The 12,508-nt window shown below is 46.2% G+C and overlaps 1 protein-coding gene across 3 annotated transcripts in view; it reads left to right on the top strand.

The window, feature by feature from the left end:
• Window positions 1-12,508, top strand: part of RASAL1 (RAS protein activator like 1) — a 41,222-nt gene that overhangs the window by 7,445 nt on the left and 21,269 nt on the right. For all 3 annotated transcript variants that reach the window (XM_051972826.1, XM_051972825.1, XM_051972828.1), the window contains exons 4-10: window positions 1,377-1,441; window positions 2,391-2,520; window positions 6,990-7,071; window positions 7,660-7,782; window positions 8,753-8,841; window positions 9,610-9,727; window positions 10,368-10,521. In XM_051972826.1, coding sequence (XP_051828786.1) covers window positions 1,377-1,441; window positions 2,391-2,520; window positions 6,990-7,071; window positions 7,660-7,782; window positions 8,753-8,841; window positions 9,610-9,727; window positions 10,368-10,521 — 761 coding nt within the window. The remainder of the gene's footprint in view (window positions 1-1,376; window positions 1,442-2,390; window positions 2,521-6,989; window positions 7,072-7,659; window positions 7,783-8,752; window positions 8,842-9,609; window positions 9,728-10,367; window positions 10,522-12,508) is intronic.

The following is a 12,508-nucleotide window of genomic DNA, read 5'->3' as shown; positions in this document are numbered from 1 at the left end:
AGCTAGGGGCCACCTGAAGAACCCATCACATGCTAGCAGTGAGCGGGCTCAGCAGGAGCTGGGGATGATGGTCCTTCTCCCTGGGCAAAGCTTGTCTGGCTCTCAAAAAAGATGGCAGAACACTAAAGTGGGAAAGGCATTTAAGAGTAGTCAAGAAGACCTAAAGAATATGGCATGGGAGAGCTGGGAGAAGCCTTAGAACAGGGGATATCAGGGCTGGAGGGAAATTAGAACAGGGGATGTCTGGGCTGGGAGGGGACTTAGAATGGGGATGTCAGAGCTGGGAGGGGGCTTAGAACAGGGGATGTCAGAGCTGGGAGGGACCTTAGAACGGGGGATGTCAGAGCTGGGAGGGGGCTTAGGACAGGGGATGTCAGAGCTGGGAGGGACCTTAGAACAGGGGATGTCTGGGCTGGGAGGGGGCGTAGAATGGGGATGTCAGAGCTGGGAGAGAAATTAGAACAGGGGATGTCTGGGCTGGGAGGGAAATTAGAACAGGGGATGTCTGGGCTGGGAGGGGACTTAGAATGGGGATGTCAGAGCTGGGAGGGGGCTTAGGACAGGGGATGTCAGAGCTGGGAGGGACCTTAGAACAGGGGATGTCAGAGCTGGGAGGGACCTTAGAACAGGGGATGTCTGGGCTGGGAGGGGGCATAGAATGGGGATGTCAGAGCTGGGAGAGAAATTAGAACAGGGGATGTCTGGACTGGGAGGGAGCTTAGGGAATATCTAGTCCCACTGCATTATTTCACAGAGGAGAAAACTGCAGTCAGTAGAGGGGGAGGAATTCCTCTAATGTCCCACAACAAGCCTATAGCATCTTGTCTTCTGCTGTTCTGCCCATGGTGAAAAGGAGCAACTGTTAGGGACCTGAGTCTGTTTCCTCCTCTGTAAAGTGATGAACTTGGGACTTATTGCTTTTGCTATTTCTTCTAGTTCCAACTCCCATGATCCCACTTTGGTGGGAAGATCCAGTCATCCTAACAGGTCAATAGATGGCAGTGACCCTTTTGAATTCTAGATAGGCAGTGCTCATGGCAAAGTGACCACAGCCCCTGCTTGAGGAAGGGCTCAAAGACCTCCACTTGGTCTCACAGAGGAGGGCTTAGAACAGGGCAGGGAACTCCGCCAGTGATATCATTTGCATAATCAGGCTCAGGGATGATGAGCTGAAAGCTAGGGACAACAACCTCCCACTGTTTGAGTTCTCCAAGTTGGTAGTGTTGTATGGCCCATGAATGATGTTATAAATATCTAAATAGCCTTGGCAGAAAAAAGGTTCCCCAGTCCTGGTTTAGAAGGAGCAGGTTCATTGGCCCTCTTCCCTGCTCCCATCAGACTCTCACCCCGGGTATCCCTCACCATGTTCCCCGCAGACACGATGACATCATTGGCAAGATCTCACTGAGCAAAGAGACCATTGCAGCTGCAAGCCCCCGAGGTGAGAATCAGGGACTGATGGGAACATGGGAGTGGTGCCCAACTATGGGGAGTCATGCCCAAGGGCTGAGGGTTCCCAGAGAATCAACTATCAGAGCCAAGAAGTGTCTTAGAACAGAGAATGTCAGGGCTAGTAGGAGTCTTAGAACATAGAATCTCAGAGCCAGTAGGAGTCTTAGAACAGAGAATGTCAGAGCCAGTAGGAGTTTTAGAAAATAGAATGTTGGAGCCAGTAGGAGTCTTAGAACATAGAATGTCAGAGCCTGCAGGGGTCTTAGAACATAGAATGTTGGAGCCAGCAGGAGTCTTAGAACAGAAAATGTCAGAGCCAGCAGGAGTCTTAGAACATAGAATGTCAGAGCCTGCAGGGGTCTTAGAACATAGAATGTTGGAGCCAGCAGGAGTCTTAGAACAGAGAATGTCAGACCCAGCAGGGGTCTTAGAACATAGAATGTCAGAGCCTGCAGGGGTCTTAGAACATAGAATGTTGGAGCCAGCAGGAGTCTTAGAACAGAGAATGTCAGACCCAGCAGGGGTCTTAGAACATAGAATGTTGGAGCCAACAGGAGTCTTAGAACAGAGAATGTCAGACCCAGCAGGGGTCTTAGAACATAGAATGTCAGAGCTTGCAGGAGTCTTAAAATAGAGAATGTCAGAGCCTGCAGGGGTCTTAGAACAGAGAATGTCAGAGCCTGCAGGGCTCTTAGAACATAGAATGTCAGAGCCAACAGTTTTAAAACAGAGAACATCAGGGCTAGTCAAGGGGTCTTAGAACGCAGAATGTTGGTGCTACCAAGGGCTTGAGAATGAAGACTTTCGGATCAGGGAGGGGTGCTAGAGCAGAAGATAGAGCCTCTGGTTGGCATTTTGAGCTTCTCACATGTCATGGGGAAAGATCCAGCCTGATCCAGCCAGGCAATGATGTTCCTTCTGACCTTTTCTGATACAAGGGATCGATAGCTGGCTCAATCTGAGCCACGTGGACCCCGATGAGGAGGTGCAAGGGGAGATCCACCTGGATGTGAAGCTCCTGGCAGAGGCCCAGGGACCTCGGCTCCGCTGCCACATCATCGAGGCTCGGTACGGTCCCTGGTGTGGAGGGTAATGGGGGATGGGTGGAACCTCCTTGTATCTGGGGGACAAAATGGACACAGTGAGAAAGGGGGGGCCCTAGCGTTGGAGGATTCCTGCTGAGACACCTTGGGCAGCTGCTTCTGTCGAGGTGCTCTGAGACTGGGAAAGGTTATGGGCAGTTGGAAGTGGGCGCTAGTGAGTGGGTGGATGGTACCGAGGAGGCGGCATGGCTTCGTGCCAGCCTCGGGGGGCTTGCCAGTGTTGTCTTCCTCTGACTCATCCCCAGCCTGGCATCGTGAATCAGCTGTGGCCACTCTTGGAAACAGTCGGCTAGACCAGCTGTCTCTTCCCCAGCAATCTTCAACTCAGACCATCTTGCTTTTCATCCTTCTTCCTTCCTCCCCTCTCTCCCTCCTTCCTGCCTTTTTTCCTCTGGGAATTGGGACAGAGAAGCCAGCTCCTCTTCCCTTTGGGAGCCTTCTCTCCCGCCCCCCACCCTAGGAGTCTCTGTTCTCTGCAACGTAATAGGGTGGCCTGTGAGTGACAGACCGTAGCGTGGAGGAGGGGAAGCGGTTGACTCCCGAGAGCCTCTCTAGTGCCCCTCAAGGCTCATGGGACCTTGGCAGCATTGTCCTAGGCAGTGCTCTCCAGTATCCTTATATGGCATCTTAGATGCCATCCTGTTTTAGAGCATCTTTTCATAGGGTCATAGGAATGTAGAACGGGGTGGGGGAGATTTAGAACCTGGAATGCCAGAGCTAAGAGACCTTAGAACATGGAATGTCAAAGCTAAAAAAAGACCTTTGGATGTGGAATGTCAGAGCTAGGAGGGACCTTAGAATAAGGAATGTTAGAGCTGGAAGAACCTTAGGAACAGAATAGCAGAGCTGTAAAGGACCTTAGAATGTGTAATATCGGAGCTCAGAGGGAGCTTAGAACATGGAATGTTAGAGCGGGGAAGGAGCTTAGAACATGGAATGTTAGAGCCGGGAGGGAGCTTAGAACATGGAATGTTAGAGCGGGGAAGGAGCTTAGAACATGGAATGTTAGAGCCGGGAGGGAGCTTAGAACATGGAATGTTAGAGCCAGGAGGGAGCTTAGAACATGGAATGTTAGAGCCGGGAGGGAGCTTAGAACATGGAATGTTAGAGCCGGGAGGGAGCTTAGAACATGGAATGTTAGAGCTGGGAGGGAGCTTAGAACATGGAATGTTAGAGCTGGGAGAGAGCTTAGAATGTGTAATGTCGGAGCTGGGAGGGACCTTAGGGATAACTTTCATTTTAAAGTTGAAGAAATTAATTCATAGAAGTGATTTGTTCAATGGTCATTCAGCTGGCTACTGGGAGAGCTAGGAACGGAAGCCAGATCTTTGGACCCTACGTTTCGTGCTCCTTTCCGTGCCCAATATTACCTCTCAAGGAGCCCGCGGTACCCATTCTTCCCTTAACCTGGTGGGGCAGCGATCTGAAGGGCATTACTGCAAAGTGATCAAAGCCCAGGATGGTGGTGAAGTTCACCTTCTAGAGTATATATGTGCTCTAGTTAGCTCAGGTTCTCCAGAGAGCTAATCAGGTCAGGAGAATTGGGAATAGCACCCAGGAACTAGCCAGTCCCTAGCAGGGCTGAATCTCTTACGATACCTCTAGAAAATGAGATTAGAAAATGAATTCATCTTGAGGAGGCTCGTCTGGGATGTAAGGGGAGAGAGTATGGATGACTCAGTGCGCCCCATCTCCATTCCTGGAAATACACCTGCCAGGGCACCCTCAGGGGAGTGAGGGGGGGGAGAATATCTGTGCTAGTGAAGGATGCTACCTCCTCTCCATATGCCTTGTGCACCCTTAGTCACGTCCCCTCCCATTTTCACTCCCACAAGAACTCATTCAACCCCACCTCCCTCTGCTTCTAGATGGCTTTCATATGGGTCCTGTTCTTGGAGTCAGAGAGATCGGAGTTCAAATCCGTGCCCCGCTGCAGCCTCCATGAACTCTCCTGTGAAATGGGGCTAATAATAACACCTATCAATAATAAAAACACGGTTTTCAATCCATGCCCTGCTGCAGCTACTAGCTGTAAGATTCTAGGCAAGTCACTTTATTACTCAGCCTCCATGTCCTCTCCTGTGAAATGGGGCTAATAATAACACCTGTCTTCCAGAGTGGTTTTGAGGCACAAATGAGAGAGCATATGTACAATGCTTTGTAAACCTTAAACTGCCATTTGCGTGCTAGTTATTTTTGCTCTCATACTTCAGGTTTGTGACTTCAAAGCATCATGATGCTAGACAAGCTCTCCATGAGCCTCTCTTTCCTTGACTATAGTTAGATTGAATAACTTCTTACATCCCTTTCCTCTTGCATATTCTGCCCTGCAGAATTTCTTTATGTTCTTTCTGAGAGACAATTCATCGAGTTCCTGGCTCTGCCCTTGGCTTTCTGTGGGAGCACGGAGTCAGAGCTCTTTCTTCTCAGTGTTTCCTCCCCCCATCCCCCACAAAGCATGTGTGTGTGGGGGGGAGGAACTTAACCTAATATTGAATGTGGCTTTGAAATCATTTGAATGTAAGGCGGAAGATTGATTGATGTCATATGAAAGGGCTTTGAGGATGGAGAAAGGGGATGAATATGGAGCATTGAGAAGATAGGATATGAGAGCTGGAAGGGCTTTTAGAGTAGGCAATGTCAGGGCCAGGAGGGATTTTAGAACAGGGGATGTCAGAGCTGGGAGGGGTCTTAGAACAGGGGATGTCAGGGCTGGAAGGGGTCTTAGAACAAGGGATGTCAGAGCTGGGAGGGGTCTAGGAACAGGGATGTCAGAGTTGGAGGGGCCTTGGAACAGGGGAATGATAAAATCTAGGCAGAAGAGATGGTGCTTCTGATCTGCTCATTCCTAGTTAGGGGGCGGAATGGAAAAGAGATTTCAAGCCTTGTTCTCTGCCCTTGCTGCCCTCCACCCCCAAAGTGAGGCTGTGTGGGATCCTAGCACTAAGAGAAAGGACCATTGTATCTTAGCAACCAGACTCAGCTCCTAGGAAACCAAGGAGGGGGCCAATGGATGAGATATAGGGATGGGAGAGGAGGGGCTGGGCTGCTACTGGTGATGGCTCAGAGTGGGAAGAAGCTACCCCAGGGTCTCCAAGTGACTGTGACCTCCCCACACCCATTGCGCTTTGAATAGGGGAGGAGGTGACAGAGTTAGCCTTAAGAGAGATGAAATAAAGTCTGGATTGGAATCTTACTCAGACACTTACCACCTGTGTAACTTGGGCCCGATTATTTCCTTTCTCTGTGTTTCTTCTCTATTTCCATATTTTTATGATGAGGGATTTCAATTAGATAGTTTTAAATTTCCCTTCGAACTTCCAAACCTTATGATCCTTTCTTTTAGAAAATAGCTCCTCAGACTCCAGTGTCTTATTTCTCTCTTCTCTTTTTCCCTCTTTGCTTTTTGTTTTGCTCTCCTCTGGGGGGAAGGAGAAATGGTGTGTCCCTAAATGAAAAAAATGAACCCTTTAAGCCATTCAAGAAGAGAAGCTTGTAGAATCCTAAGGGACTGAACTGGAGGATCTGTCTGGGATCCAGTTGTTTGGATGTTGCCATGGTAACAGGGAGCTTTGAATCCATCAAAGAGGGAGGATGGAGGGGTAGAAGTACACAAGGCTTCTCAAAGAACCATCACCAAGGAAGGGGCCCTGATTCCCCGACACTGCATTGGGCACAGTATATTTTTGGTCTATGCTTCATGAGTTAATCAATGGGACCTGCTGCCTACAGTTGAGTTCTTCCTGCAAAGACTAGCTTTTCTGCTGGTTCTGATAAGGTAGCATTGTTTGCTTAGAGTAATGCACCCCTCCAACTCTTTGCCATCCTTGTTATACCCTTTGACCTTTGCTTCTTTGCCTTAGCAACATGCCTTCTGCACCTCAGAGTTTCCAGGGCTAACACTTCTTTGAGGGTCACTTGCCTTGACTATAAGAAAAAAGGAGTTAGATAATAAACTTCTGTGGTCTCTATAGGATTATTATAGATTTAAAGCTGGAATAAGCTTTAGGGATCATCTAAACTCCCACATTTTATAGGTAAGCAATATAAAGTGACTTAGCCAAGACCACACAGGTAAGGAGCAGAGAGAGGAAGTGGGACTTGAAACAGGGTCTTCTGACTATATATAATCCTCTTAATGCCATATTCTCGATGCTAACCGTCACCTCTTAGAATCCTAGAATCAGGAGCATGTGTGGTGTTGTAGAAAGAACACCGCATTTGAATTTATGGAACCTGTATTTGAATTCCAGCACAGCCATTTAACAAATGTATGACTATGGATTTTGCTTTCGTGCCTCAGTTTACTCATCAGAAAATAGGGATAATAATCCTTAAACCATTTATCTTATATGTTGGGCATGACAAATGTGCTTTGCAAACCTTCGAGCACTATAGACATATGGTGTTATCCCCTTCCTTTTCGGTCTTCAGAGACTTGGCTCCCAGAGACCTCTCCGGCACTTCGGACCCCTTTGCCCGCATATTCTGGGGCAGCCAGAGCCTCGAGACGGTGGTGAGATGGGTCCCATTGGAATCTTGGGAGAGTGACAGGGAATACCTTGGTTTGGGGAATGAGCTGGGGAGAAATGATACCTAAACTATGAGTCTGGGGCTATGGAGGATGGGGGATCTGAATTGGGAATAGTAAAGTTGGACAATCTTATGGGCCTGGTGCTCTGGGCCCATCCTGGGGGGGTGGATCTGAGTTCAAGGTACTAGGGAGTACTTTTGCAGAAAAAAAAATACCTATCTGGGAAAGAAGCTGAGATGCTACTTCTCATTATCACCTGCTTATTCCCTTCTTCTCTTCCCTTTTGTTAGCCTTAGTTTCTCTCTAATGGGAGTGATAATAAAATTGTCTTATGATGATTATTCCGGGTGATCCAACCCTGTTGGTAAACAAAAGCACCTATGTGCTTCCTATGGGCTGCCTCTGTGTGGGGAGGAGTGCCTGGAACTATCTTGGGATCAGAACAGGGCGAATGTTATGATCTAGGTCATGTATTATTGGAGAGAAGGGAAGGAAATCCAGGGAAGCAGCTCTCGGGTAGGTAGGACAGGCTCCCCTTTCTCTCAGCCGGCCTTGATGCTCTTCTCGCAGACCATCAAGAAGACACGATTCCCCCATTGGGATGAGGTGCTAGAGCTTCACGGCGAGGAGGGCCCACTCCGAGTGGAGGTGTGGGACTGGGACATGGTGGGCAAGAATGATTTCCTGGGAATGGTGAGTCAACCACCAGAATCAAGAACTCAGTTGTACGTACACCCCACCCCAACCCCAAGCGATGGAACCGTGGGACAGGAGCAGTTATAAGCAGAGGTTGGGGAGAGTGGGACTGGGAAGCCTGGAGGGAGAGTGTAACTGCATTGGGGATGAGAAGTAGACAGAAGCGGGGATGGGGAGGAGAGCAGAAAGGATTTGAATGGCAAGTCTTATAGACCTTGATTCGGAGATTCTAGAAGAAGACGGCATAGGATAGTCGATTTAATGCTAAATTCCACTCTGCCGTTATTTAATAGAGGATGTTCATTCATAGGGAAGTCACTTATCTCTTTCAATCTTAGCCATTCCTTTAAAGCTATAGGCAGATGACTTGAAGTCACGGGTCATAGAACCACCAATTTGGAGCAGCCATCAAGTCTTCTTATTTCTTATAGCACAATGGGAGATAACTTAGTTACAGTGCTTTGCAAATCTTGAAGTGCTATATATTATCAGAATATTATTATGATATTTATCATTTTTATTTATATATGATATTATATCATTTATACTTATCATCAATTACATTTAATAATTTAATATTAGTTCTATATCATAAATTGTTATTTTTATTATTATAATTTGTCCAGTCGGTCCCCAACTAATGGGGCACTTCTTTTGTTTCTAGGTCATTGCCACTACATAAAAAAGACAGCTACAAATATTTTGTTTATATGCAAATTACATTCTGCTCTCCTCCTCCCCCATTTTACAGATGAAGAAATAGAGCCAGCCAGGCAGATACAGGGTAATTTGCTCCGGGTAATGTAGGTAATAAGGATTAGAGGTAGGATTTGAACCCAGATCCTCTGACTGCAGATCCTATGCTTTTTTTTATTGCGACATGACATCCTGTGTTCTAAACTCCCCCCCCCCCCCCAGTTTCACCCTACTTTAAATGGTAAATAGAAGACTTGCTATTTAATCACAGGTGGAGTTTCCTCCTGATGTCCTGCTCCAGTGTCCCCCCAGTGGCTGGTTCCGTCTGCTACCCTTTGCCAGTGCCGAAGAGGATGCTGGGTAAATGAAGGCTTGAGAAAAAAGGGCCCTTGTCCTGGATGGGATGGGATGGCTAAAGATACAATGTTCTGGAACCTTTATAGAAGAGGGCCTCGGAATTCCCGATATCCCCCTCCCCCAAGTATGTTAAGAACTATCCAAGCTTCCTATAGAGCCTTGGTTGAGGTCTTTAGACCCCTTTTCTACTCTTCCCTTTCATCCCAAGAAGCAGGCAAGGAATTTAGGTCTCTTCATTAGCATGGAACTCAAACCTATGTCTTGGGTCTTGCCAAAAAGTTCAATAGCTGATGCCTTATCCATTGGGCAAGAACTGTGGTGGTGGTAACTGAATTCTAGATGGGCAGAAGACTCGGGTTTGAGCTTGTTGAGATTGTGCCAGCCAGGAGAATGGGCACAGGCATATCTGTTGTATCTTTGTATATCTATGTATGTGAGCAGTAGGAAAAACCCAAGTTGTGTGGCCCTGGGAAGTCCCTTCCCTTGTATGTGACTCAGTTTTTTCCTCTGTAAAATGAGAAGATTGGATGGGGTGGTCTCTGAGGATTCATCCAATCCTAACTATGATTTTAAAATTCTGTGGTACTTGAAGGAGAGATTTTAGTTGGTGGGTAATGAGGATGGCCTTTCCATTGGCTAGCTCCTCATCCTTTGTCAGAAAAGCTGTAACTGAGATATATCTATGTAGTCCTCTCCCACTTCAGACATTATCCCAGTGTGAAGACTTGCTGTGTGCCCTACCAGCTTACATGTACTGGTCCTTCTTTGCAGGGGGAAACTGGGGGCCCTGCGGCTCAAGGTGCGCCTGGCTGAGGAGCGCATCTTGCCTTCTGTGTATTACCAACCCCTTATTGAGTTGTTGGTGGAGTCTGTTCTGTCCCCGGCCCAGGTAGGTTCCTCTCTCAGGGTCAGGGATTGGTTTCCCTCCAGTCAGCTGGAGGACTGCCTAGGCTGAATAGGATAATGGATAGAGATCTGCTCTTGGAGGATGGAAAACCTGAGTTTGAATCTCTATTACCTGGGAGAGTTATTTATGCTCTTAGAGCCTCAATTTCCCTTTTAGAGAAATGGAAACTATAAGACCTGTAGTGACTGTCTTAACAGAGTGGACAGAGAGCTCATCTACAAATGATACATATTCATTGTGACTCTGGACAAGTCATCTGACTTGTCACTGCTCCATGAAACTCTTAGACCAGAAATGGTAGAGGGAATTTCCTCACTGGGAGTTCCCCAAACCAGGGAAATCCCAGTACTTTATAAAATACTCATCTCACAAGTTTGTTGAGATAGCAAGCAGATGTTGCATTTAAACCACACTGTATCAATGCCAATGAGGATGGTGAGGATCTCTTACCTATTTCCTTTTCCGTCTCATCCCTCTTCCCACCTTCAGTTCTTACCCACTTTGACTCTCTGGGGAGATCACATTCCCATCCCACAGAGCATGTGTGATTGGGCTTGTGGAGGCTGGGAATTCAAGGAGAACTTCTGGGATTATCCTTTCCTTCCCGTGTGATGTGTCCTAGGATGACACCGTGACCCCTTTGGCCATGCTGGATGAAGTGAGCTCTGGGGAGAGTCGGCAGGATATCGCAACCCAACTGGTGAAAATATTCCTGGGTCGAGGTCTGGCCGTGCCCCTCCTGGACTACCTCAATCTTCAGGAAGTATCCCGGACCAGTGAGTGACCCCTCCAGCCTATTTCCCACACGTGGGACTTCTCTTTGCTTCCCAGAAAGAGCTGATCTGCATCAAAAAGCTAACTCTTAGGTGACAGCCCCTCCTTCCTAAAAGCCTCCAAGGGAGTGATTATCTGCCTACTCAACTTTGGCAGGGATATCCCTTAGAGGTAACCCTGGTATAATGGGGTATAATGGGCTTAGAGTCAGAGGACCTGAGTTTGCTGTTCAAAGTACAAAGTGTACTTTGCTGAGTACTTACTGTGTGGGCCTTCAGTAAGTACATTTCCTGGGCCACAATAACCTCATGGGTGAGATGAAAAGGTTGGACTGGATGAGCCATAAGGATCCATTCTAACTTAGTCCTTCTGGGATTTTGTTAGGAATCTACCAAATAATATCTATCTATCTATCTATCTTTATCTGTCCATTTATTCATCCATCCATCTTATCTCTTTATCTATCTATCAATCCATTCATTCACTCATTTATTCATCCATCGATCCATCTATATATCTACTTTCTATCTTCCTCTATCTGTTCATCCATTCATCTACCAATTCATCTGTATCATCATTTGGAAATGAGGGAGGGTATTTCAGGCATGAAAAATAGCCAGTATAAAGGCATGGAGTCAAGAGGTGGAATGTAGAGGCCAAAGAAGACTGATGGGCTGCTGTGGCTGGGACATAAGAATATGTGAAGAAGGAATAAGATTAAATAGGGTGGGAGATGTACAGGGGAACCACATTAAGTTCCAAGTTGAAGCATTTATATTTTATCTTAAAGGTAATAGGAAGCCACTGAAGGCTCTTGAGCAAAGAAGGGACATGGTCTTACTTGTGTGTTTTTTCTTTTCTTTTCCTTCCTTTCTTCCTTCCTTTCTTCCTTCCTTCCTTCCTTCCTTCCTTCCTTCCTTCCTTCCTTCCTTCCTTCCTTCTTCCTTCCTTCCTTCCTTCTTCCTTCCTTCCTTCTTTCTTTCTTTCTTTCTTTCTTTCTTTTTTCTTTCTTTCTTTCTTTCTTTCTTTCTTTCTTTCTTTCTTTCTTTCTTTCTTTCTTTCTTTCTTTCTTTCTTTCTCTGAAGCAATTGGGGTTAAGTGACTTGCCCAAGGTCACAGAGCTAGGACATGTTAAATGTCTGAGACCAGATTTGAACTCAGATCCTCCTGACTTCAGGGCTAGTGCTCTATCCACTGCATCACCTAAATGCCCTTGTCTTGTTTTAGAGATATTAATTTGGGAGTTGTGAGAAGGAAGGATTGGAAAGGCAAAATACCCAAAAAGAGAAATATATTAGGAGCCTTTACGGTAGCCCAGGAAAGAAGTTACAAAGATCTCAACTAGGCAGTATCCTCATGAGGATCAAGAAGGAGGCAGATTTGAGAAATGTGGAAGTAGAATCAAACCTTGGCAAATGCTTACATATAAGGGTTCAAAAAATGAAGCGAAGGATCGTGGGTGACGCTAAGGTTGCAAACCTGGTATCTCGAGAGAAGATGGGATTTTTCTTAACAAAAATATAAAAGTTTGAAAAACGGCTTGGGGGATAGGATTGTGAGATGATAAATTCTGTTTGGTGCATGTGGAGTTTGAGATGGAAGTGGGACAGTTGCGTGGAGCTGTCCAGCACACAGTTGGAGCTTTGTTCAACAGAGAGATTCTGACTGCATATACAGAGTATCCCAAAGTCTCAGTGCAGTTTTAAACCTTAATAATCAATAAATAAGCAATAAGTATTTATTAAGCACCTGCTATGTGACAAGCCACAAGATAAATTTAATAGATTAAAAATACACTAAGATTTTTGGGATATATATACATTTGGGATTTGTCTGTATAAAGATACTAACTGAATCTGAGGGAGCTAATGACAATATCAAAAGAGGAAGTATATAGAGATGAGAAGAAATAAGACAGAGCATTGAGGAATATTCATAAAAAAAGAAAGAAAAAACATTCTATTTTAAATGTTTTTATTGATATCTTTT

The sequence above is a fragment of the Antechinus flavipes genome, chromosome 1 (assembly GCF_016432865.1).
Source record: "Antechinus flavipes isolate AdamAnt ecotype Samford, QLD, Australia chromosome 1, AdamAnt_v2, whole genome shotgun sequence".
NCBI lineage: Eukaryota > Metazoa > Chordata > Mammalia > Dasyuromorphia > Dasyuridae > Antechinus > Antechinus flavipes.
The sequence above is the reverse complement of the archived record's forward strand: the minus strand, read 5'-3'. Positions and strand labels throughout refer to the sequence as shown.